This window comes from Papilio polytes, unplaced genomic scaffold (genome assembly GCF_000836215.1).
Source record: "Papilio polytes unplaced genomic scaffold, Ppol_1.0 DF821289.1, whole genome shotgun sequence".
In the NCBI taxonomy this organism is placed as follows: Eukaryota; Metazoa; Arthropoda; class Insecta; order Lepidoptera; family Papilionidae; genus Papilio; species Papilio polytes.
In genome coordinates this window covers 6,190,213-6,216,687 of record NW_013527915.1, presented here as the reverse complement: position 1 = coordinate 6,216,687, position 26,475 = coordinate 6,190,213, and the positions used below count along the sequence as shown (strand labels likewise).

The window sequence follows — 26,475 nt, the reverse complement described above, 5'->3', positions numbered from 1 at the left end:
CCAACAACTGGATGACAAGGATGAAGAGATCAACCAACATTCTCAACTTGTGGAGAAACTCAAGGAGCAGATGATGGAACAGGAGGAGCTTATTGCTTGCACAAGGTGGGTAGTCATTTAATGTGTTATATAGGACAACACTTCAACTTGCATATAATGATTGCTTATAATTTTTTGCTTTGTAATTTATTGATTGGTATTAAAATATGTTTGTAATATTTTTTAAATAACATCTACATTATCACATGACAAATATATTTATGAACAAAAGTGTGTTTATCATAAATTATATTTGTAGGCGTGACTACGAAGCTCTGCAAGGCGACATGAACCGCATCCAGCAGGAGAACGAGGCTGCAAAGGAGGAGGTTAAGGAGGTGCTGCAGGCCCTTGAGGAGCTGGCCGTGAACTACGACCAGAAGTCGCAGGAGGTTGACAGCAAGAGCCGAGAGTGTGACCAGCTCTCTGAGGAGTTACAGACTAAACAGGTATGGAAATCATTCCTAATTTCTATTATACACTTACATTTCATACGAAAGTTTGAAATTTTTTTTGTTTCTATTAAATTAGTGTTCTTTAACTAAAGTGTATAATTGCTGTTTTTTCCAACCAAGTGGTTAGAATATAACACAAAACTATCATATAACAGTAGTAAATATTAACAGAGTGCCCTGACAACTGCGACATCAGAACTGCAACAACTTCGTGACCTCTCTGCACATCAACGTAAACGCATTGCGGAGCTGCTTACCAACTTGCTCCGTGATTTGGCTGAGATTGGTGCAGCAGTTGGTGGCTCAGAGTTGGACTTCAAGCTTAATGTGGACACTGTTGGTAAACTGGAGGAGGAATTCACCGTTGCCCGGCTGCATATCAGCAAGATGAAGAGTGAGGTGAAGAACATTGTGCAGCGCTGCCATTCTTTGGAGACGGCTAATGTTGATGCTAATCAGAAGGTGAGAATTGTACATTTTAATTGTTATATAGTAAGTAACTTATTAAACATATGACAATAACTTTAAAAGATTTAAACATACACATTCTTAAAAACGTACCTGTTATTTGAAAAATCTCAAGAAAACTTACTTTATGTTGTTAAATTACTTTGTTCTGTTTGTTCCTTTTTATTGATTAATAAGTCGGTGGTTCTTCTTCTTAAAGTGTCATCTTCTTTTGAAGTGCGCCAATCATTAGGGCAACTTGCATTCTTGGCACCGAGGTTCTAAAAAGCGAACGGGGGCTCTTTCCAAACCACTGGCGTAGGTTTTTGAACGATGTTCTACGACCTACACTTCGCTTTTGCTTTGTTGGTTGTTGTTAAATGTTAACCGGTGGTGATGGTGACGGTTCAGATCGAGGAGTACGAGCGGTCGCTGGGCGAGTGCCGGCTGCTGATCTCGCAGCACGAGGCGCGGTGCGCGTCGCTCGCGGAGTCGATGCGGGAGGCGGAGAACAAGAAGCGCCAGTTGGAGGAGGCGGCTGACGCGCTGCGCGAGGAGTGCGCACGTCTGCAGGTAACACATCACATACAAACACAACGTTTTATTTGGTAATTGTGACCATCTTTTTGGTATGAAGTTGACTGGTTGAAGATTTAGTTGAAATTAACCAGGAAATACTTATTGAAATGGTATCTGTCTAGCTACAAATTGTATGCTCAATGTATATATGTAAAACGCCCTGAAAGGCATGCGTCTAAGAATAGAATAGAATATAATAAGTGATTCAACTTTTGATTTAATAACTTCGTATAAAATTTTAGATATACATGAATAATTTCTTAACTAAAAATATCTACCCTGCAAAGTTGATAAGGAGATATCAATGCAAACTGACATCAATATCTAAATATCTTTTCACATTTGCACAGTTCTATATAGATGTCATAAACAGACAACAGAATCATACATAAAGCACTAAATAATCATAATTTTACTTGTGAGTTATATATGTTAGCAAGAACCCAAGGTTTGTAAAAAATAGTTTACTTTCTACCCCATTACATAGTGTTTAAAGTTGTTGTGTTTAGGGGACTTAAAAATATTATAGTAAATATATTCTAAAGCTTTGTAATTTGTGTAATACGTCATACTAGATACCCAAATACATTCTCAAAATCAAATAAATATATAATTAGTATATAGCCTTGGTTTGTAACAAAGATCTTTTTTTTATATCGAACACAGTAACACGCAAACGTTGCTGCAAGCGTTAATTATACGTGCTGAAAGATATATTGCCTCTTACTAGTTTTTTAATAATTATTTTTTTAGTATTATGAAATGTGAGCAGGAAACTAAGACCCGTAAAGTATTTAGTAATAGTAATATTTAATCTTCATGCCTTAAAAATTTCAGTATAGAAATTCATGTGTGTTTAAGATTCAACATTTATAGTCCGCCATATTTCAAAATATCAATATTTATTGTTTACATTCTTGGCTGCTTTGTGTTCAGTTTCATAGTTGTGAATGCATTGGTAACGATATTCAAAAAGCGTTTGTTTATTAACTTAAAACATTTCGGGTCGTGGTTTAATTTTAGACTTCTCGCACACGAACAGACATCGAATAAGTATAAAATTAAACTGGAGTATTTTACTTATGGCGTTTGTAAATTGTTATAGTTATAGAAGTTAAAAAACCAAACGTTTGTGTTAAAACAAAAAAAACAAGCGGTTTTGTTTGATACATCATACATACTTACAATTAATTTTGTTTTATGTTCCCACGTAAACACTAACTCTTGACTAGTCATGTTCTTTGACAGATAATATTTTTTTATTTTTTTATCTGTGTTTATATTCTTGTGTATTTGTAAAATGTACAGTAAAAACGCCATATAGTAGAATAAATAAGTTTCTGAGTGCGTTTACTTACGTTGACCGTATTTAACTAAAGATTTTATAATTCCAATCGTCACGTAATTGCAATTTTCCCTTGAATGTTTTAATCATTGTAGTCTTCATATTGTTATTATTTTCAATGTAATTGGAATGTGCAAAACAATTGAGTATAGGCGGAGTGAGTAATATTTTGAGAACGCGACGTGGGTCAAGGCTTTTGATAATTCACTGCTTAAATTCTTATAATTACTAAGGAAAAATATACATGTTATTTATTGAATACATTTATTGTAATGTATTTAAAGTATACGAGTTGATACTTTATGATCGCTAAAATGAGTGCACTTTATTTACTTATTTATTAGTCCCAAATATGGTTGTTTTAATCGAGTTTAGTAGGTCAATGTTACAGAAAACATGATTATCCTGAATAATAAAAGCGAGTTTAAATTTTAAGAATTAATGTATTGTAAGTGTTAATGTTCTTGTAAATGCAGTCAGTATTTAATACAACTTGCCTTGAATTTTCAAGCTGAATCAACAGTAAATGACTTGTAATTTTACTATATTTCTGAATATTTTTATAAGTCTCATTTATACTACATAGAAGTTGCTCTTAATTACTTGTGCAAACGAGTTGCAGAACGTTTCTACTGACATTCTTTGACGACCTAATGATTGCGTCACACCTGCATTGCGTTTTAAAATGCTAATGTTGTAATAAATACAATCCAGATTTTTCTTATTTATTCAGTGATGACTTGTGATCAATGAAAGCCCTTTTTACAATTAACTTGACAATAACGTACTCGTAATGGACAATGTTATGATTTTCACTCATGTTTTTGCTAAACTGGCCTGAAACTGTGGAATTTATATTTATTATACTTATATGCTTATAATCGAGAAAACAATAATGTGCGTGTTCCAAGTCAGTTGGCGCGACGAGTTGCGTAAAGCGTAACAATTTCCCACTAATTATGGTTGTAGAGTTTTACATTTGACGGCGAAGAAATTTCACTTTTATTATAAAAAGAACACTGATAAAATTATTTGATAGGCTTATTTTGATGTCTATGCGACTGGTACACGGTATTGATCAACAATAAATCCTTACCCTGTCTAGTAGGGTATCGACCCCTATTTTATGACGTCATAACGGGGAACTCGCGTGTTCACGATACTTATTGCCTCATCGTTTGATTGGGAAAATATCTCAGGAAATTCCACATGTTGACATTAATAATGCGGAATCCTACGAGGACACATGAAATGTAAAAACACTTTAAAATTACGTAACACTAATGTTTACTTATTACTTTACTAAGATAATTTATTAAAATCATTTAAATAACTTCGTGCTTTGGGATTCTTTTTAATTGGTTTTGTTTTATATTACATAAGACAACAATTGGGGCGCGATTAGCCTTCCACCTCATTAAGACCTATGGTCTGACACTAGTTGCATAGTACTGGTGGAGATGCAATAGTATAGTATGCCTTTGGGCGCAGGCGGCGGAGCGCGTGCAGCTGGCGGCGGCGGAGCAGCGCGCGGACTCGCAGCTGCGCGGCGCGCTCGAGGCCCAGCTGGAGCAGCTGCGCGCCTCGCACACCACGCAGCTGTCTGCGCTGCGCGACGAGCTCGCCGCGTTGCAGCGACAGCACCAGGAGCTCAAGGAGTAAGTACAACTACAACGATTGACTTGGAACAATCTACTTCAATGATAATAAGCACTAGTGAGGAATATAGTTGTAACGTGTTTAATGTAAGTTTTCTTATTGATTGTAAATGTTTGTCGACAGCACGTACCAGGAGTTGACGCTGGCGCGCCAACAGCTGCAAGACGACTACGAGAAGCTGAAGCGCGAGGAGGCGGACAAGTCGGCCAAGCTGAAGGAACTAATGTTAGTGTCGCGCTCGCCGCGCCGCTGTCTAGATAAGGCCGAGAAAGAGATCGCCAATCAGCAGACCGCGCTGATGGACGACAACGACATATTCGGGGACTACATCATCACCCCCAAGAAACAGAGGCTAGGGTTCGGCTACGGCCGGGGCCTCGACATGGACAAAGCTAGCAGGGAGGAAAAGTCGCTCTCGGCAATCCCCAAGTCCCCCTCTCGCCACACGTGCAACATCCACCCCCTCCAGCTGCATCTGCTCATCTCCGTCACCATGATCCTGCTCACCCATCGCTACCCTCAGATTGTTGTTTTGGTTTAAGCTTGCTATCCTCTTTCGTTTCTTCTCGTGGGTCTCTACACACCGATACTCATTTTTAGTGCCTTTTATATTGATTCTAATAAAGATAGCCAGTGTGTGTTCAGTTCGCGACCGGAGTGTGTCGGGATCCAAATTTATTTTTCCGTATTTTATTATTATTTTACTTCCTCGGCAGCTGCAACTGTCTTATAAAATGCGGCAATAATTCGAGCTAAGTGTAAAAAGTTCCTCTAAGACAGTTGTAGAATTATTAATGATCTAACGGCTTTCGCTTTTAAGACTAACCTACTAGTCCTTTTTTAATATTTCATTTACAAACTAAGTTAATGTGACCAAAGATTATTTTTATAATTCCCGTATGCATTTATTTTATATGTTTGCAAAGTTGTTTGATGCATGATTCGCGGTTCGTATTAACATGTTTATGAGACGTGTTAGAAAAATTGTTCAAATATAATAAGTAGTTATATTTTCGCATTTGTTAGATGTTAGTCAAGGTAGGAATTAGGAAGTCTTTCCGAAGCATATTTTGATTACTACGGCCTCAATATATTTCGATTGGTCGTAGGTTCGTTGAGATATTGGCAAATGTTCTTACCTATGACTACTGCAATATTAATGTAGGGTAGTTAAATTTTTAAATGTTCGTGACGTAGTTGTGCGTGGAGCTCGTAACGCTAGCGATGTGTTTGTGCAGTATTAGGTTGTAAAATTACTTGCTTTAACTCATTGGTGCAAATAAGTTGGTGTTACTTCACTGCCTTTTGTGTTTAAAGTAAATTTAATATCAATACCTAAAAAAAAATATTGTAATTAACATTTTTAGGGCTCAAAGCTAAAAATACACTAAAAACACAGTTATTTTGAATTTAAAATATTAAAAGTAAAAATAAGTTTAATGTTATAGTTTGAAGGAAACATCTTGCTTTATTTGAAGTTAGATATGATTTTCGCACAAAGAGCAATAACAGAAATCATTGTACGAACATGCTTTAATACAACATTATAGTTGTGTAAATATTTTTGTAAATAAAATCAAACGATTGTATAGAGAGTCACCGAGTCATATTTTTATCGAAATATTTTTCTATTAGTCTCGAATTGTTCGACTTGTTTCTCGGGATATATTTAAAAGTTACTACATATTCTCAGTATTTATATTTTTAGGCTTAATTATTTTTAGGTTATAAAGATAGAAAATTAAGATTAAAGGCTAGATAGTTTTGGAACCATATAGTGTTATGGCTTTTTGCATTTATTAATATAAAATTTGTCACGATCATTCCATTGTTGGCATTTATTTACAAATTGCTAGTATAATTTGCTTATCAAAACAATCAACAATCATCAATCACAAAGTTTGTTTTGTGTTTCTCCCATTTCATCATTGCTTTTTCATATTATAACTGAACTTCATGGGTTACTTGCCCGGTTTTCCTTCATAAAATATGCCATGCTCAAGCACAATAACCCAAAGTCCATTCTTGAGAGCTAGAACTCTAGCTTCCACCTAGATCTAGACAAGTCACCTAGCGGCCTAGGTCCCGGTAGTAGTTACATCTTCCATCGCTAGCATTTTATCTCATTTCCCGTTGTCCGTATCACCTCCTTAGTTGCACTCGTAATGCCGAAGAGTGATTGTCGCCTCAACCTGTGGGCCCTGAACTTCGAGCAAAAGCAAATTATCATATTTATATTACAAAAAGTAACAGGAATCATTTGCACGTAGCTCTGCCCAGCCCGGTCGTGGCGTTATGTCGCCGTTGAATCTAGAAAATTCCAAAACTGAAATCAGAAATTATGAATTATCGTTTCTAGATTGAATCGGTGTTTAAATGTTATTATTATATTATTTTATTTATAAACTGTATGTCGTAGTCGATGTAAGGTACAGGTTACTGTAGTTGCAAGGTTTGTTTGCCTAGAGCTTTTTATTTTTGTTAATTTTTGAGTTGTCATTTTATTCCGCACGTATCCCATTCATATCATTCTGCCGGGGGTTGGCATTTTCTAAAACGATGGCCTTTGATGACCGAGCGACTTTAAATATATGGATGGGTGCGTGCTGGGAGTTATGATAGCTCTGCTCTTTCGCGTCTGCAGGTAATTTGAGTACTAAGACAATATCCCTCTTATCACTATTAAAAATACTTCAAATAATAATCTGAGTGATGTTCAGAAATCATGCAGTCAAAACCATTCCATAACATATTTCTTTTATTTTCCTTATTGCTATGTTATCTTAAAAAAATACTTTTGTGTAAAAGTGTTTTATCACAGTTTATTATGTTGAGCTTGTTGGTTGATTTTATCGTTATTGTGTACAGTCAAAGCGTGGAGCGGCGCGAGCAGGCGCGCGCAGACCTCAAGGGGCTGGAGGACACGGTGGCCAAAGAGCTGCAGACGCTGCACAATCTGCGCAAACTCTTCGTGCAGGACCTGCAGGTGAGACGAACGAGCGTATACTGAGTTATCGGTATAACAAATAAATCAACGTGAATTAAAAAACAAAAACAATCGAGTAGCATATGTGTTCTTCCAGACTATCCTCTATATCTATGCCAAATTTCATCGTGATCCCTTTAGCCGTTTAGGCTGTAAACTCTAACAAACATCCATCCATCCATCTAAACTTTCGTATTTATAATATTAGTAAGATATAAAACCAAAACATTTTTCTACATTAGGCTAGGATAAAGAAGTCTACGAACCCGGAGGAGAGCGCGGAGGAGGAGGGCGGTTCGCTGGCGCAGAAGCAGAAGATCTCGTTCCTGGAGAACAACCTGGAGCAGCTGACGAAGGTGCACAAGCAGCTGGTGCGCGACAACGCCGACCTGCGCTGCGAGCTGCCCAAGCTGGAGAAGCGGCTGCGCGCCACCATGGAGCGCGTCAAGGCGCTCGAGACCGCGCTCAAGGTATACTCATCACTCTGTTAAATATTTTGACATAAATGACTTCATTTAAAATATAGGCGGACGGCTATACTAGCAATATTTTTGTAAATTACTTTAGAAAAAAACAAACTCCCAGGCGATAACATAAAGATATCGAAGGCTCCGCGGCGATTTCTTAGGGTGGCACTTTTTCTGTGGGAAAGATCAAAATATACAATTCTATTTATATTAACTTTTGTGGGTTTATTAGGAAGCGAAGGAGGGCGCGATGCGCGACCGCAAGAGATACCAGTTCGAGGTGGACAGGATCAAGGAGGCTGTGCGGGCCAAGAACCTCGCCAGGAGAGGACCCCAGGCTCAAATCGGTAATATTATAGTCCTAATTTTCTCTCTGTGTTTGTACCACAACAAGTAACTGTCAATAAATGTAATGCTATTTTTTTACAGCTAAGCCGATCCGTGCGGGCGGCGGGCACCTGGTGAGCGGCGCGCCCGGCGTGGTGCGGCCCGCGCCCGCGCAGGACATCAAGCGCAAGTCCATCATCGTCGGCGGACGAGGTGGGTTACATTCATTTTTGAATTTAAAAAAAAAAAACAACGTTGTGAGAGCTTTCTCGCAAAATTTAACTATACTTTGACAATAAGGACTTTTTCTTAGTTCCTAGCAATCGAGACGAATCTATTTCTCGATTTGTGCAAGTTTTCGTCTCAATTATTTCTTTTTTCTTTCAGATGAAAGTTGAAGAGATTGCCGAAGTCACCATAGTGAACTTAAATGAAACTTCGTAGATGTATGGCGGCAAAATCGTTTCGAAAAAAAAGTTATACCCATATTAATATAATTACTACTTTGTGTTTACGAAAAGCCTAATTAATAAGCTGCAACAAAAAATAACAAAAATATAGTAGAATCCTTTAAGGCTTAACCTTTCGACTATCTAATCTTAATGTCACTAAGTGCACACGTATTTAGAGAAAGCTTGTCGCTGAGTTTGTAGGGCAGCGCCACCGCCGCCCGCCGTTACTCTCTTCTATGGGTATCTTACTATAATATTGTATTCTGATACAGAGCTTTGTTCTAAATGTCGCTCTATTCAAATGAAATTGTGAAAAAAATATTTTTATGATAAAATGACAAAAAAGTATTACATTTAGTCCGTACACTATAATGTTCTATGTGCATCGCTTTTGTCCAGTAAATGTCTTGAAGTTGTGTATTTTGTGGGAAGAAATGGCCCAGCGAGGGCGGGAGGGATCGACCAGTACAAAGAGCGCCGAGCCAGTTACCATTACAGATTTGAAATTATATAGATCTATGTGATATGACTCGCTCCCATTTCTCCCGGTGAGATACAAACGACATGAATTGTTCGATAGATGCGATATGTCATTATATTTAAGTAAACGCCGAACGTTGCAGGCTCGCGTGTGCTGCCGCACAAATAAATTTTAAAAAATGACGACGGTCTCGGCAGAGGCGTACGGGCACGTGCATCTTATCAATGTGTAGTTGTAGTGTAAGCTTCTTTAATATATATTTTTATATATTGTGATAAGCGTTGTTATGCCGGAATGCGAGCATTTAATAAGTTATTGAAACGACCCTGTCCGGTGCGAGCCGCGAGGTGTGCGGTGCGCGGCGCGCCGCCTCGGCCACTTGCTGCACAGCAAGTGTGCGCCCGCAGGCACCGCGCCCCCGCGCACCCCCACACCCTCACCCTCACTCTCGCACATCCTCGCACATACACATACCGATTAGCGAGTGATTTTTATATTCGACACTAGAATATGAAAATCTATTCCGACTAACTATTTCGACATTTTATCGCTCCGGATTGTGAACTTTTAAAATTAACTCTTTGCCGATTCTTAGTTATGTAAGCAGTAGACGTTTCCCGGTTTAAATGCCAGAGTGCGTTATGTATCGTAGAGTAGGATTTCATTCGATCACACGACTGACTGTCCGGTCGACGCTTCATATTCACCGTTTGCTTGTGAGCTGTGATGTTTTTTATTAATCGATTATTTTATATCGCGTCTTTCTTCTTAGTATGTTTAGTCAATAAATAGAAGACTTGCATATAGAATAAACAACGACAATCACTCGCCCGTGACCCGCAGTGGGTAGGCATTTAAAATACTTCATACACATTTCATGTTCTCCGTTCTCCCAGTTAAACGATTCCCCGCTATTTATTAGTTTAATTGATTTTCACCGCGCCGTTCGTTTGGTTAAAGTTCTCTATTCGCTTTAAGATGCATTAGCTTCATAGTAGATCTGTAACTTATGTAAGTACTTATGAAATAACCAGGTCGCGCCTTGCTGCGACCCGCGAGGAGTTATGGAACTGAGCTCGACACACGTCTTCTCAAAACCAAAGATGAATCACAACTGTTAGATTTATTATTCGACACGTATCACCGGAAATCGACGCAAATTCAACGTCAGCCCGAATCACTGAATGGTTCCAAAGCTCCTTTTTGTGTTGCAATACATTTATATCATTTAGGTGTAAAGTTGTAGTAAATTATTTCATACTTAAGTTAGATACTCGATTTTATTATATTTTATTTATTTGATATAAAGAAAGAAACTAAATTATCTCGTTTTTTTTTCACTTTTGAAGTGTTATACGCTTTTTACAATACCTCTTTATTTACAATGTATTAAAATCATGTTAAACGCATATTTTATCATTCGCAGTCGCCAATACGTTTGGGTGCATTCCACGAGGAAGCGGTTTGTATGTGTTGTGTAACTCGGTTTTTATGAAACGTAGCGTGTACTGAGGCTGTCCGCCGGTGCGCTGTCGGTGTCGGTGTCGGCCTCCGCTGGCGTGCTGTATGCACCTCACCATACGCGATAGCTCAAACTGGCGACCGCCGGAGGTCGCAGAGCGCCCACCGCCCTCCGCCCTCCGCCCGGCGGCGACCGCCCGCGGACCGACAGGCTTGCCTTTGCACCAAGTGATTTAGTTTGTATTTACATCTTTTGTACGATGTATTTAATAAATGGAAAATGTTCGAAAGAGCCTTTCCTTGATTTTTATTTATTATAAAAATAAAATTATGAATTTAATTTGCTACGTGTGTCTTTTATTTAATCCTACCAATGATCCCTTAGGACTTCCTATTTAGTGCAAACTTTCCAATGAATTTCATCATTTAAAAGATTTTCTTTTAATAAGAAAGTAGAGGTTGCAGTAAAAGACTGTTTAAATTATAATTTTTTCAGTAATTATATTCAACGATAATCATACAGTCATAACAATATATTACAAGTGATATAAAACATCTACAAATTCATAAATTACAAAATGTTACTACATTCTACTTGGACTATCGTGTGATCCTATATTTAAAAAATGCTAAAGCTGTCTGTATGATATGATGATTAGTTCATACAACACGGTGTAAACGTGCGTTTTCATTGCTGAAAAACATCTTTTTTTCAAACGGTAAAAGATTGATGTATATTTTTTACGATATTTATTTCATTGTGTGATTGTAAACTACCATTCTATAAATTACACAGCGGAACATATGCTTTTTTTATATAATCGCTTAATTTTTCAACTAATTTACACAACGCATTTTCGTTGTTACATTCAAACATTTTCAATTTACTTGTCTTTTTAATATAAACATTTTACTGTAGGTAAAAAAAACAATCCGCATTAATCACTTTTGACAATGTATATTATAATAACTTTCAGTTCTAAGTGCTTTATAAATAAGCTTATATGTATGGACATGGTTATTTTTATATCTTTTTCAACGTAATTTAAGAATACAATTATCTATACGAATCAAAGTATGAATACTGTTATAAATAAAGAGATTTGAACCCCAAATTGTGTACAACACATTTGGAGGTTTACAAATTAAATTAATTACAAAAGAGAACCTTACATAAGTAAACAAACTGGAAAACATACATTTTATAAAACATAAAATTAATGTATGGAATAATTCATACTTTACAATGATTTGATTACAAATTACGAATAAATAAAAAATCGATTGACCATATCCTTGCTTCGTTAAAATTCTTTCGTCATTTTTTACCGACTAAATATTATCACAGATGTAATTTTGGATATAAGAAAATATATATCACTTATGGTTATATGAAATATTACAATAAACATTAAAATCATGAAATATAAGGACTTACATTAATATTTAAACTCAAATTCCATAATATTGATTATTTGCCTGTTATTTTAGATAGAAAGTAATGCCGTGGAACGTTTAAAAAGTAAAATAGATCAGAACTACAGATTATAGTCGGCATTAAAAAAAACAGGCAGAATGTAATAAAAAAAAAAACAAATTTAAATAAGGTATTTAGCTATTGCTCATCATGTTACTCTTTAGTAAATTAACTTGCATGTAATATTGTCGAATCTAAATATTACCTCTATTTTAATTGCATCTAAAACAATTTTAATTATTTATTTATTGAATCTCGTTCAATATGCGACATCACAGTCCGTCATAGGTCGATATGGAATCACTCGAATGTTGATCCAGACTTGGATTTGCACCATTTTCTTTACCACTCGAAGAGGTTCTGTAAAAATGAGATATTTCATTTATTATAACGATAGATAAACACATTCCCTACTGCTAACCTAAGTTTTTTTTTTTGTTTATATTATATTTATTTGTACCTGATACTACTAAAATGTTTATGTACGAAAGTATATGCAAAACGAGTCGATGGCATTTAATGTGTTAAAAAAAATGCAACTGGCTATCGCCTGCGCAGAAAACGAGATCCGATGAGTCGTTTTGGAGATACGTAGTAACAAACATTTATCCATACATCCAAACCTTCGCAATTTTAATATTAAGGGGAAATAGGGTTAAGCAATGGGCGCGTAAGTAAAAAAGTTTTTCACCCAAAAAACGGAAGTAAAGTGATGAGTTGTGCGCGGCTGGTGCACTCGCGCAGTTCCGGCAGCACCAGCAGCACGTGCCGCAGGTACGCCTGCAACGACACCCGCCGCTTCTCCACCAGGTTAGCATCCTGCAACAATTAATATTTACTACAACCTCTACATATGAGAGAGCTCGCACAATGAGTATGGCATTCAACGTGTTAAGTTTGCAAGACCGACACAATATAAAACTTAGTTCATTTTAATTATGGTCAACATCAGCATGACCTTGTTCCTACGGAGGGTCAGCACAGTATGTGCTGCTCTTACATACATATCAGCCGGCAAATCTGAATTTAATCCCTTCTTAAGCATAACCTATTTCAAACCAGCTATAATTTCTTTGATCTTTTTTGACTACAATATATTTTTATTTATGTATGGAAGAGCAGCACATACTGTGCCAACCCTCCATAAGGGATAAGGGCAAGTTGATGATGAATATATTTTTATTTAAAAAATTGACATTTAGAAAAAACTAAAATTAAATAATGCTTACTCTTTTTCTTAAAGTCTTCTTTGGCGGAAACTTATAATTAGCTATATCAGGATGGCATTTCTTTAGCTGCGTGTGAAGCTCGTGGAACTTTGCGTATCTGTGATACACATTCCATTCTTCAAGACCTACTTTTATAAAAATCTGTAACATGAATTTTTTTTTCAACAGATACTGTAATTTAATTACAATTAATACATATTTCTATAGACTTGTCCGCTTTAACAGAGTTGACAGTACTTATTTCTCTCTCCTTGTATATTTGTTGGCATAAAAACATGTCATCTCAATTTTAAAAATTCATTAAAAACGTGTTTTTATTTACCTGATACACATGGTATGAATGAGTTCTCTTTCCAACTAAAAATGCACTTGGCATAAATACTTTTACATTTGACTCAGGGTAATCTAAAATCTCTAAGCCTGATGCACTTTCCATATCTTGTAGCCGTCTTTGTAAATGTTGATTGAATTCCATAAGTTCTGCATGCATTTCTGCAACCTACAAAAAAAAAAAAAATTATAACTCCGGCAATGAAACAAAGCTTGTAAATTATTTTAAGGTAGGTTTTGATGTTAGTTGAACTGTATATCATTTGTTATTTTTTACTGTAAAGATAAATAATGAATACTCACTTGCACAAGTTTCTTTTCATAAGAATTGATTTCTTCATCATGTTCGCTACCATTTTTCAATGCAATACCAGATTCCACAGCCGACATGTAACGTCTCAGTTGCTCTTTTAGTCTTTCATTTTCTCTGTAAAATATTTTGCATTATTATTTTTATAGTGAATAATTGTCTCAGAAATATCTTATATTGCAAATTTCTTACTTGTTTAGATCCCCAACTGTTTTCTCCAATTTTTGCACTTTCTCTTTGCTTTTAAGCTCAAATTGATTGAATTTGATTTGTAAATCTAAGTAATCTTTTTCCCTATGATCTAAAACAGAACTAACTCTTTTCTCATCACTAGCACCTTCGTCTTCTGTAAAACAAAGTTCTAAACATGATGTGCTGCCATCTATACTGCCCGCAACCTCTTCACTATCACTCTCATAGATTTTCAAACAATTTACACTTAAATCTGATGCATTGTCATCTTTGGACACATTATTCCTATCTATACTACTGGAAGATGAAAAGATTTCTTTAGCACATTCCGACAATCTGGTCAGAATTTGTGATGGACTATCAATTCCTTTAACACTGTCGGGAAAGAAGTGTCGAATACCACTTTTGTATTCGGAACTTGTTGGTTCACTAGCTGATGTTAACTGAGGAATTATCACTGGGTCTGGGGAGTTAAGGCAAGTTGGAGGAGCACTATTCCATAACATACTAGAAGTTTGAGCAACAGAATCATTTTTCTTATTATCTCTCCTGTCATTTTGTTCCTCAAATGTTATAACTTGACGGATAGGCTTTCTGTTAACATTTCCTGATGCTTTTATTGGAGTGGGCAGGGGAATGACATGCTCCGGTTTCATTGTTTGAGTTGCTTGTTGTGAATCATTTAGCACAGCTTTGTCTATTGATAAAGCAAATAATATTGTTGATAAACCTGAAACAATTATTAATGTTAGTTATTTGTTATCTAGACATGCAGTCTGGTTAATATGAGATATTGATTTTTTTAGATAACAGTTCTGCTATTGGTTAGTGACATTGAGTATGCAAACGTAGAATAAATGCATGAATTTTAAATGTAATATAACTAAATAACATACCAGCTGCAATATCTGGAAGTAAATTAGCTTCCCTTGTTCTGACTATGGCATCTTCTTCATAATATTCTGATAAAAGTCCATGGCTTATCCAACTTTGTAAATATCTAAATAGAAACAATTATTCTGTTTTATTAATTACATCAAATTCTAATTGTCTATGCTAATATCTACAGCTAAGATTATAATTTTGAATTCATTGACATATAAAAGTAGTTTTTGTATGAAACCAGTTATTTTGACTCACATTTCTTTACAGAAATTATAAATGCAAATTACATAGTTTAGAATTACCTTTCCAAGGATCTCTCATTTAAAGCTGCTCTTATAAATGCTCTGAAATAACCTAATGGGGTGTTGATATTTGATAGAATTTTAAACCTTTCCTTCTCATGTTTTGTCAGATGTAGACAACAATAGCTCCAAAGTGAGTTGCCTAAATTGAATTTTCATTTAATACATCATTCATTACATAAATTAAGATCAACAAATTAATTAAAACAATGAGAGAGAGAGAAAATTAAATGTATTCTTACCAACATTAATAATATTAAATGTGAAGTTTAAACCAGCAGAAACTAAGTTCTGTATTGTTGAATTTGATAAATTTGTTTTGATCCCATGACTAAGTGTTTTTTCCCATTTTTCACACAATTGAACTATTCTAAAATTTACAAAGAATGTCATTATTCTAGTATCTTATTTAAATTTAAATGTTATGTAGTGTCAAACGGTTTTTATTTATTTATTTGTAATTTGAAGTTCACACACAGTTTATGAAAGTGACAATGATAAATTTTACCTCAAATCATCTTCAGTTGCAAGTTCAGACTTTCCACCAAATCGGTTTTTGCAATTATCAACACAAGTTTGTAAATCACGCAGAATTTGCTGTCCAGTCTCTGTTCTCTTTTTTACTTCTTCCCTGTTATCAATAGCATTAGCAATTGTGTTCAATATCTTACTATTCTGAAACAACATATGGTTTCTAAATGGATATTTTTGTAAGCAAGTGTAAACTTAACTTGAACATACAATTGTAACAAACAAAAAATGGGCGGATCCACTGTCAACAATGTTTAAAGCAATATAAGTGTTTTTTACATAATTATTATCGACATTGGATATTTTTACTCACGCAAATAACATCTGGAAAGTACCTAATGCACCTTTTTCAGTTCATATACTCTAATTAATAGTGGTCAAGGTAATTTTACAATGGCTAACACAAATCAAACTAACAATATTTGTTAGGCGTTATAATATAGCCACAGATACAGTCAAACTACTATTGCACGAAGAAGCTATTAAGAAAAAAACATAATGTATTCAACATAATTAAATTTTCACTAACCATGGTTTAATTAAAAACTAGTTATCATAATCACATTAAGTTAATATTATTATTAGAAATCTGCTACTTTTCATAAGTGTCAAGAAGCATCATATATGTATTAAACACTTTATATAGTGATAAAATTGGAGATTAGGAGATTCTAAATAATTAATGAAATAATAAAAACTACGGCAATACAATATTTACATCCGTAATTTAATTTGACAGTGACAAGTGACACACTGACACTAATGTTAGGTGATGTTGCAATTTTTTTATCTTCAGCCGTAAGCCATCATAAATGGATTTATGTCCATGATTTCCATATTGATATTCAAAAACTAAGATTTGCTATTGCTGCCAATATTGAAAGGTGGTGAAACCATCTTGCTTTGGCCCAAAATAAGTTATTATATAATATCAGAATGGTCTTCCATTTGTCTTATGCATGATTTTTAGTAAATTAGTCTATGGAGGTGTATTATAGTCTTTGGTGGCTGCGTCATCCTCCCAATAACAAAATGGCGAATTCTATTTCATCTTTTTAAAGTATTGTTTCAATTGCATTGCTTCGTGATATTCTATTTCTATTTATCAAATTAGAGTTTCTTTAATTTAATCGTGTGACACGATTGCTTTTTTGTCGTGTTAATTCCTTGGTTTTGCTTTAGTTGTGAGGATAACATGAGTAATTACGATGACGACCAAAGTGAAGACGGAGAATTAGCACGCAGCCCTATACATGATGAAATGGATTTTAGGTTGGCTTTCTGTGTTTTATATGAATTAACAGTGAATTTCTCTAATGAAAAATAATATAAATCAACAAACTTTCCTTGCTGTGAATTAGTTTCGACAATATTCTAGTAGACTGTACTGTTATGTGCATTTTATAAAACAAAAAGTCTGGTTTTTCCCAATACTGTTTTCTAAAATCTAATGTTTTTTACCTTAGCTTATCCGATGAGGACAGAGACAATGCTGACTCATTAGTAATTAAACCTCCTCAAGCCGTGATTCGACCGTCACACAGGGACAAAAGAAACCACAAACGTTCAGGGAAAGAGAGATACAAGGAAGTGGCCACAAGAAAAGAGAAGAAACATTTTTACAGGTAATGTTTCGGTTATTTATTAAATTTTAAGTGATTTAAATCATAAACATTGTGTTGATGTTGTATAACCGTATATTTTTATTTGTCATATAGGGAACGCGACAAGCCTGATAAATCAAAACGTGGGGAGGTACCAAAAAATCTGGAACGTGAAGAAATGACGAAAGAGTATTATAGAGAAAAACAGTACTATAGAGAAAAAGATCCATATCGTGAAAAGGAAATGAGGGAGAAAGAATTATACCATGAAAGGGAAATGTACAGAGAAAAAGATGTTTATAGAGAAAAGGACCCTTATAAGGAACGAGAACATTATAGGGAAAGAGAAATGTACAGGGAAAATCCTACATACCGTGAAGCACCACGGCAAAGAGATGTTTATAGGGGAAAAGAAATGTATAAGGAAAAAGAGATGCAAAGGGAACGTGAAATGTATTTAAGTCGTGAAAGACAAAAATATGCAGAGAATGAGAGAAAACGTTATGAAACAGAGAAAATTGAATCTAGGTTAAGGTTGCTAGCTGAAGAAAATAGACCTAATCATAATAATGAAAAGGAAAATAGAGATAGAACCTCTGGTGATAAAGAGCTAGAAGATTTAAGGACAAGATTACTTAGTAAAAGAATATCAAAAGAATTACAAAACCAAGACAATAAAAAACAGCCTGATTACACAGATAAAGAATCAAAATCTGACGACCGACAAAGGCATTCTTCTTCACTGGATAGACATCAACAAGAAAGAAGAAAACGATTGTTAGAAGCTGGTAGGGTATTTACTTTATTTTGTCTATAAATGTATCACATTTCTGTTACAAACTATAAATTGTTTGATTTACTTCTCAAAATTATTTATTGAATGTTTACTTTCAAATTATAATAAGTTTGTATTTTTTAGAAAAAGAAATGGAAAAACGCAAACATGAATCAAGGACAGAGTTGGAAGCTCGACGCGAGGAGCGTCGCCGCCGTGGTAAAAAAAGATCAGTTTCACCAGATGATGTTGCCAACAAGAAGAAGCGACAACAATCACCTAACTATGACTCAGTTGTGACCGTGTCGGATGCAAGTGACACAGATATGAAGAGTGATTCCGTTCATTCAGAACCCGAAGAAGGTAAGTCTAAGTTAATAAGTACAGTAAACTTCATTGCAGTATTCCGGTTGCCTTATATTGTTTGTATTTATTATTTCAACCAATAAAGAACTATTGTGTTTAAAAATTTTAGGTGAACATTCAAATAGCGAGACTGACGAAGAGACTACCACAGATTCTGATTCTGATGCTGAGTCGAAATCGGCAGATGATGAAGATGATGATGACAATGAAGAAAAGTCTGACAAAGAAGAAAGAAGTGATAAAGAAGAAGAAGAAGAAGAGAAAACAAGAAATAAATCAAAATCAAAATCCCCCTCACCTAAATCAGTTCACAGAAGTCCTTCATCCAATGGATCTAGAAGGTAATATTAATAATCTAGAAGCTTCTATCATTATCTTAAAATTGAACATAGTAATATAATAAATTCTAAAGTTTGGATACATGTTTGTTACTATGTATTTCCAAAATAGCTTAACACTTCTCAATAAAATTTAACACAATGTAGAACATAATCTGGCAGAACATATAGGGTATTAGTTTTTTTTTTAATTCTGTGCACATGGAATTGTGGGTAAAAGGCAGTAGCTATAATAAAATGTGAAAAAACATTTACTTTTAAATAATGATTATTAGTGAAAGTATAGAAAAAATAGAAGGTACAATTTAATTTAAGCACTTATTGGTTTTTAATGTTTTGCTAATAACATTTTCAGATCTATCTCTAGATCAAAAAGTAGAAGTAGGTCACATTCATTTTCACCGCCCCCTACTGGTGAAAATGGTAAACCACCCGCCGAAGAAGTGAAAGTGGAAGATGATGACGAAAAATTACGATTAAAAGAAGAGGAAATCAACTTACTGCCACCATATTTCCCTGCTTTACAGGTAAATACTACATTTATTTAATAAGAGCCAATAATCAAATTATAGTTAAATTGTTTTATCTTTGTGTCTTTACACTTGTAGTTTTATAATCTTTATTTATTATGAGTTAATAAAAAAAAAGTACTGAAAGGATTTTTGGACAAGAACATGTTTTTATCAGCATTTTTATGTTAACAATATGTAAAAATGTAAGTATATATTTTGAGAAATTAAAAAATGTTTTACTGGGTAGTGCAGAGCATTTGTCTCTTGATGCAAAGTTTTTTCATGTGTTACTAACAACTTTAATTTTATAGGGGTGTAGATCGGTTGAGGAGTTTCAATGTCTGAATAGAATTGAAGAAGGCACATATGGAGTTGTTTACAGAGCTCGCGATAAGACCACTGAAGAAATAGTGGCTTTGAAACGTTTAAAAATGGAAAAGGAGAAGGAGGGTTTCCCTATCACCTCGCTGAGGGAGATCAACACTTTACTTAAGGTAGGATCACAAATTCTTTTCATTTACTATTGTAAGGTCACTTGAGCCATCGTAATGCGTCAGTGCGCTCAGTTAAAGGTACACATTTACAACTATCACCTTACTATAACCTAAGCCGGTTGTTTGAGCCACGAGCTGTACACAAGCACTCGATGGCTCATGTGTGACTGTCACATTATTAATGCCTTGTATTTTATTCCTACAGGCCCGGCACCTCTTACCTGAAGAGGGTTGTGCTAGAGGTGTGACCCCATTGCAAGGGTTAACAACTTCGATACACGGGCGGGCCTAAGTATCTTATAAGGGATTTATTCCAGGGGGGAAACCATATCTCCAATACTTTCTACTTTTTGTGTCCAAACGTCATGTGCATTGGAAAGCACTTCTTTTAAATGGTACATCTAGATAAAAGTATAAACATTGAAGGTTTGTTGAGAAGGCGATGCAATTATATAAAATATCTTCCATATCTAAAGTGAATGTCTACTGCCAACAGAATTAAGGTAAATGTTATTACCATAAATATTATTGTTACTTAACACATTCCATGCCAATACGATTTCCTTGTATGAATGTGAGCTCGCACAGGCGAGTCGGTGGCACTGAAAGTGTTAACAGCAAGCTATAAAGTATTATATTTTATTGTATTGAAAATGCGTTATTGGATGAACAACGTGATCTTCGATATATTTTTACTGACATTGAATGGGATAAGCACGACACAAAGCACATACTTTCATGGTATTTAAAATGTTGTTATCATTAGTTTATTAAGTGTCTGTTATTGTGTATGTAAATTATAATGTTAGGGTTACCATGTAAGATGATTTAAACATAATTTCATTTTTGTATCTTTAAGAACGAATTGCTTATCAAAAGATTTTGTATGCCTTATTTGCAAAAAGCTTTTGTGTAAGATAATATTACGGAAATATTATGGTAGGTTTTGATTACAGTTATTTTATAACATGTTTTTATTTTCGTGTTATACAAATATATTTACACATCTATACTATTTAAATGAGTGATATGTGTTTTATATTGAGCAATTTCATAGCAAAGTACTAATGATTGCAGTTAATTGGACTACATCTACTTCAGTATCAAATCAGTTTTGTCAATACATGTAATGGCTTACAGTAAGGACATTACCACGTCACTGGAATAGAAAATATATGATAAATTACAGAGATGTTTAAAAAGAGAATTACTAACATGAATAACAATTAATTTACAAGATAGATCTAGACATATTTTAGATGAAGATATAAAAATATATTCCACACAAATTATATGAAATAGAGAAGATGGAAGATAGTTTGGAGACAAAAAGGCGAGTGGACAATTAATATTATTCCAATATTGATTGGATTTTAAAATATCTGTGAAAGAAAAATAACTACATTTTTAGTCACAACAGTGACAAAATTTCATAAAATAGCTACATTTTGTTACAAGACTTGATATATAATGTTCAAGATAATGTATTTCCTGAATAGATTTGACATTTTAAGGAAGAGATTAAATTTTAAGTTTATCAGTTAATGTTTGTGCTCATATTTATAGAATTTAATGATACAGACCTATGAAGATTCATTATTTTTTATGATGACTGTTTTCCACAGATGAATTGTACAAAAACATGTCCCTCTCATATTTGAAAAAAAAAACAGATATTTTTGTATTTGTTTTGTTAGTACAACTCTGCAACATCTACAATTTAGTTATATTGTTTTCAATTTTGCTCATATTGGTTTTTATTTTTGACTCGCTCATAATGGTTGCAGTGGTAAATGTCTTTTTCAACAAACAACTGTCCTTTATTAAGTCATTTTTTGCCTCGAAATGTTATTACCAACCTGATTTAAATATCTGAGCTCTGAGCTAAGTAGCTTGATCTATATTGTAGAGTGAAATATAATTCGATTTGTGATAGAGACATGACATTGATAGTTTTGAGAGATGTGTTTAGTTATTTCAATGCAGTTATAGCTTAGTTGAGAGATTGTTTGGTCATTTCAAAGCAATTGTAGCTTAGTTGAGAATTTTTTTTTGTCATTTCAAAGCAGCTATAGCTTAGCTGAGAGATGTGTTTCGTCATTTCAATGCAGTTGTAGCTTAGTCTAGAGAAGGGTTTGGTCATTTCAAAGCAGTTGTAGCTTAGTTGAGAGATGTGTTTGGTCATTTCAATGTAGTTGTAGCTTAGTCTAGAGAAGGGTTTGGTCATTTCAATGTAGTTGTAGCTTAGTCTAGAGAAGGGTTTGGTCATTTCAATGTAGTTGTAGCTTAGTTGAGAGATGTGTTTGGTCATTTCAATGCAGTTATAGCTTAGTTGAGAGATGTGTTTGGTCATTTCAACGCAGTTGTGCCTTAGTTGAGAAATGTGTTTGGTCATTTCAATGCAGTTGGAGCTTAGATGAGAGAGGTGTGTGGTCATTTCAAAGCAGTTGTAGCTTAGTAGAGAAATTTGTTTGGGAGTTTCAATGCAGTTGTAGCTTAGTCTAGAGATGGGTTTGGTCAATTTATTGCTGTTGTCATTTATTTTTATTACATTATATTATTTTTTTTCGCGTAGAGCTGATCATTATCAGCTCTCTCTCTCAGTTAAATGGAGAATGAACAAATTCTTGCCTTAACAACACCACCACTCTTCCTTTTTCCTCTCATTAAATACAAAAAATATGGTTACATGTATTTTTGTATCCTAGAACTTGACATATCGACAGAGTATAGTTATGACAACCGTACACATGCTGGTGGTTTCAAATACATCTTTAGAATACAGTCGTGGACCATAATTTTTAAAAGTATATACTACTTGAAGGAACAAATATTGAATGTGGTAAAATTTTTGTGGCGTTAATCGGATTTTAACAGGCTATCCTAATAATTTTCCGCTTTCAAGAATTCCTTAATCGTTCTTCTGTACCTCTAACATGGTAGCGGATTTATTGGTAATAGAAATGAACCAATGAAGGTATGAAAAATGTACCTTATAAGTTATTGAATGGAATGCGGGAGCACATGGATAGTGTTAATCTGTGAAATCTGTGAAAAGAAGCTTAACTAATAATGAAGGAATATTGACTAGTTCAATTTTTGCCTTTACTTCTCATTGATTCTTTGGGTAAAAATTCCACATGTCGTCACCACAAAAGCCTCTAATGTATTTAAGAATATCAAAATAATTTAAATAAAAACTAAAACATTGGTATAAATGTTTATTGAAATTACGCAATAATGAATAATAAAGTACAGTGTCCACTGTATTTTAAAAATGTGTATCAGTAAAAGAATTCATTAATTATTTTCAGATTTATAAGGTTTTTTGTAAGATATTAAAGCAAAATACACTTATTCTGCTATTTAACATTATAAATGTTACAATACTTTTGTGTCATGCTAATCCTAAAATAGAATTTGTCGTTACTTATTAATATTTAATTGTTATTAATGATTAAGTACGTTTAAGGTTTCTTTATTGGATAATTAATTTAATGACTAAAAACTTTGTCTCATGTAAAATTGTGAACTAGTTTATAAGTTGCTATTTATAATTCGATTTTTAGGGCCTGTCCCACCAAATTGCAAATTGTCTGATAACAATCTAACGTGTAAAATATGTGATCGGATTTTGTTCCCTTATCTGACAGTGATGTCACTTTTAAGCTATCGTACCCTCTATCAACCAGTGGTGGGACAGGCCCTTAACATTCTATGTTATGTTTTTATTAATGTTTTTCTGTATTAATTCCGTTTTCTATTATTTTACAAACTGCATTATTTTATCACATTTTCCTATAATACAAAGTACATAATAAGTACAAAGTACATACAGTAATTTCTTTGGTTAAAATGCTATAAATTCGGGGACATATATCGTTTTATATTATGATTATTATTTAGGAAAATGTTTAGTATTAAATGTCAACATTCTTAGGACGACTTTTACAAACTATTAATTAACTCTAACTAGAGATAGTTTAGTATTTTTAGCACCATGTGCTATTGCAGAATCGAAAGCACTTTCTCAAAAATGTATTCCATATTGAAAATCTAGATAAATTTGTCAACTGTGGTTTTGTTTAATGTGTCCACAAAAAAAAAATCTAAAAGTAAAAATTAAAAACAATAGTATCATGTCATCCATTTAAAGGATCGAATGAACATTCCTGAAATGATTTAGAAAATTACTAACTTTGACTATTAAAACACACCTCTGGCCCCAAAAAAGTAACAAGTTGCAATTTTAGTATTATGATTTTCGTAAAATCTATATGATTATTTGTTTTATTACTTTTTAGGTTATGCTCCAGCATTGCTGCACATTGTGTTAACTCGAAGACAATGTAATAATGCTTGTTATATCTTAACTACGTGGTGATTGATACTACTGACTTTTTTTTTATTTTGACATAGTTTAGACATTAACCTATAAGGTTTTTGGATGTAAACGTAAGGCTTTGTTGACTATATTTTTTAGGAATAAATTAATAGGGTAGCCAAGTGAGATGGGACATTCTAGGTTTATTCAAATTGATCATGTGACTTAATCTATAAGCCTCAGCGTTTTCTTATATGCACTTGCTACAATACTTACAAAAAGGGATTATGTGTGTAGTTTTGCAATAACAATAATTGTATTTCCTTTATTATAATATATGGCGTTTTGATTGCTTAATTTGTGGAATAATGTAATTAATTTATCCGAAAAATTTACATGAGACAAGTTTTTATAACCAACAAACGATAAAATATACTACAGTTTTGTTATAATATTTAAATGTATTCAATATTAAGCCAAAAATATTTGCATCGCCATCTCAAACAATATTTTCGATGTTTATTTTATTTTTAAGTATTGTGGCTTCTTACATTACAAATCTTATAATTACTTCGAATATTTTGTGATGTGAAAAGCCCTGTTTTGTAACCTGTGATGATGGAGAATCCTGTGGAGTTAACTAGTTGATTTTTAAATTATTTTTCATGTAATTATTGTATATTTGTTTACCCAAAGAAATACATTTCCCAACCTACCTGAGAATATTGCACAGCAAACTAAACTGGTAATTTTAGGCCATATTTATGTTTGTGGAGGCGTGTAATTGTTTAAAGAAGAGTGTTGCACACGACACATTTATTTGATGTTATAAATTAAATGTTTTATTAATGTTTAAATTTATACGAAAAACAGACTATGATAATTAAGTCGTCCCTAATTTGATAATTGACAGCAGTATTTCGCAAAGTAACATTTTTGTTTTGCATAATCAAGGAACTTTAGCTAAATGCGAAACTACTAACTGACTGGATCTGTCCGATGACTGCCTTATAACGGAAACTATTTCTCCAATATATTTGTATTAATAGTTGACAAGAAATAATATTGCGACCGACGGCCAGCAGCAAGAACAGTTTACTTTTTAAGTCTAATTCTATTATTGCAGTACTAATATTTGTGTGTGTTTGTTAATGATTTCTCCTGCAGAGTATAAAATAAGATAGTTATCGTCCGCACGGTTGGTCGCCGCGTGTCCCGGGCACGCTAACTTCTAACGAGTCGCACGTTGCGGTCGCTTGTTGCAGGGCCAGCACCCCAACATCGTGACCGTGCGCGAGATCGTCGTCGGCTCCAACATGGACAAGATCTTCATCGTCATGGACTACGTCGAACACGACCTCAAGAGCCTCATGGAGACGATGCGGGGCAAGAAACAAGTCTTTCTACCTGGTGAGATAATTTAACAGTACAATTAAGTAATTCTATTTCATGTGACCCATGACCACATTTTAATGTATTTTCACACAATTTTAGAACATTGAAATTTGAAGTTAAATTGTTTTGTTTTCTTTACAGGTGAAATAAAATGCCTCATGACACAACTGTTGAAGGCTGTACATCACCTGCATGACAACTGGATATTGCACAGAGATCTTAAAACAAGTAATCTTCTGCTATCACACAAAGGCGTGCTAAAGGTAAATATCGGGGGTTATTTTCTTTTAAATATGCTTTATGATATGTATACTGCTGTTAATCTGTACTGCGTATATCTATATTTGTGTTGATGACAAGAGCTTTCTGTATGTTTTGTAGGTGGGAGACTTCGGGCTGGCGCGCGAGTACGGCTCGCCGCTGCGGCAGTATACGCCGATAGTGGTGACGCTGTGGTACCGCGCGCCCGAGCTGCTGCTCTGCTGCAAGGAGTACTCCACGCCCATCGACATGTGGAGCGTCGGCTGCATATTTGCTGAATTCATCACAATGAACCCTTTGTTCCCCGGAAAGTCTGAAGTTGATCAACTTAATAGAATATTTAAGGTAGATATTGTACAATTTGTACTTTAAATAGTTCCATTCGCTTTAAAATTATTTGTACATGCATCAAATATGCTTTAAATATTAACAGGATCTCGGTACTCCGTCGG

General features: G+C 34.3%; 3 protein-coding genes across 4 annotated transcripts in view; 2 read left to right on the top strand and 1 right to left on the bottom strand.

Moving 5' to 3' along the window:
• LOC106109336 (kinesin heavy chain) overlaps window positions 1-11,045 on the top strand; it is a 14,255-nt gene extending 3,210 nt beyond the window's left edge. The window contains 11 exon segments of the mRNA XM_013290800.1: window positions 1-105; window positions 299-488; window positions 666-956; window positions 1,353-1,514; window positions 4,357-4,523; window positions 4,648-4,749; window positions 7,393-7,510; window positions 7,753-7,980; window positions 8,210-8,324; window positions 8,407-8,517; window positions 8,692-11,045. The exon segment at window positions 1-105 is cut by the window's left edge and continues 49 nt beyond it. Coding sequence (XP_013146254.1) covers window positions 1-105; window positions 299-488; window positions 666-956; window positions 1,353-1,514; window positions 4,357-4,523; window positions 4,648-4,749; window positions 7,393-7,510; window positions 7,753-7,980; window positions 8,210-8,324; window positions 8,407-8,517; window positions 8,692-8,702 — 1,600 coding nt within the window. The 3' untranslated portion in view covers window positions 8,703-11,045.
• Window positions 11,046-11,636: 591 nt separating this feature from the next.
• Window positions 11,637-16,691, bottom strand: LOC106109449 (sorting nexin-29-like). Of its 2 annotated transcripts, none has more exons than XM_013290955.1 (11): window positions 16,484-16,691; window positions 15,932-16,098; window positions 15,666-15,793; window positions 15,424-15,565; window positions 15,133-15,236; window positions 14,237-14,966; window positions 14,038-14,161; window positions 13,727-13,903; window positions 13,405-13,545; window positions 12,867-12,994; window positions 11,637-12,535 (listed from the first exon to the last, which is right to left on the bottom strand). In XM_013290955.1, exons 1-11 carry the CDS (start codon window positions 16,484-16,486, stop codon window positions 12,448-12,450), a joined length of 1,932 nt encoding a protein of 643 aa, XP_013146409.1. In that variant the 5' UTR covers window positions 16,487-16,691; the 3' UTR covers window positions 11,637-12,447. The 2 variants fall into 2 exon arrangements, with proteins under 2 accessions (XP_013146409.1, XP_013146408.1); XM_013290954.1 differs by lacking the exon at window positions 16,484-16,691 and adding an exon at window positions 16,268-16,381 and having other exon boundaries at window positions 15,932-16,093.
• A 278-nt stretch (window positions 16,692-16,969) lies between these two features.
• The window catches only part of LOC106109169 (serine/threonine-protein kinase PITSLRE-like), an 11,488-nt gene continuing 1,982 nt past the window's right edge, over window positions 16,970-26,475 (top strand). Inside the window, exons 1-11 of the mRNA XM_013290573.1 lie at window positions 16,970-17,226; window positions 17,421-17,579; window positions 17,673-18,346; window positions 18,478-18,696; window positions 18,809-19,040; window positions 19,393-19,564; window positions 19,861-20,043; window positions 25,633-25,777; window positions 25,904-26,025; window positions 26,144-26,368; window positions 26,457-26,470. Coding sequence (XP_013146027.1) covers window positions 17,150-17,226; window positions 17,421-17,579; window positions 17,673-18,346; window positions 18,478-18,696; window positions 18,809-19,040; window positions 19,393-19,564; window positions 19,861-20,043; window positions 25,633-25,777; window positions 25,904-26,025; window positions 26,144-26,368; window positions 26,457-26,470 — 2,222 coding nt within the window. The 5' untranslated portion in view covers window positions 16,970-17,149. The remainder of the gene's footprint in view (window positions 17,227-17,420; window positions 17,580-17,672; window positions 18,347-18,477; window positions 18,697-18,808; window positions 19,041-19,392; window positions 19,565-19,860; window positions 20,044-25,632; window positions 25,778-25,903; window positions 26,026-26,143; window positions 26,369-26,456; window positions 26,471-26,475) is intronic.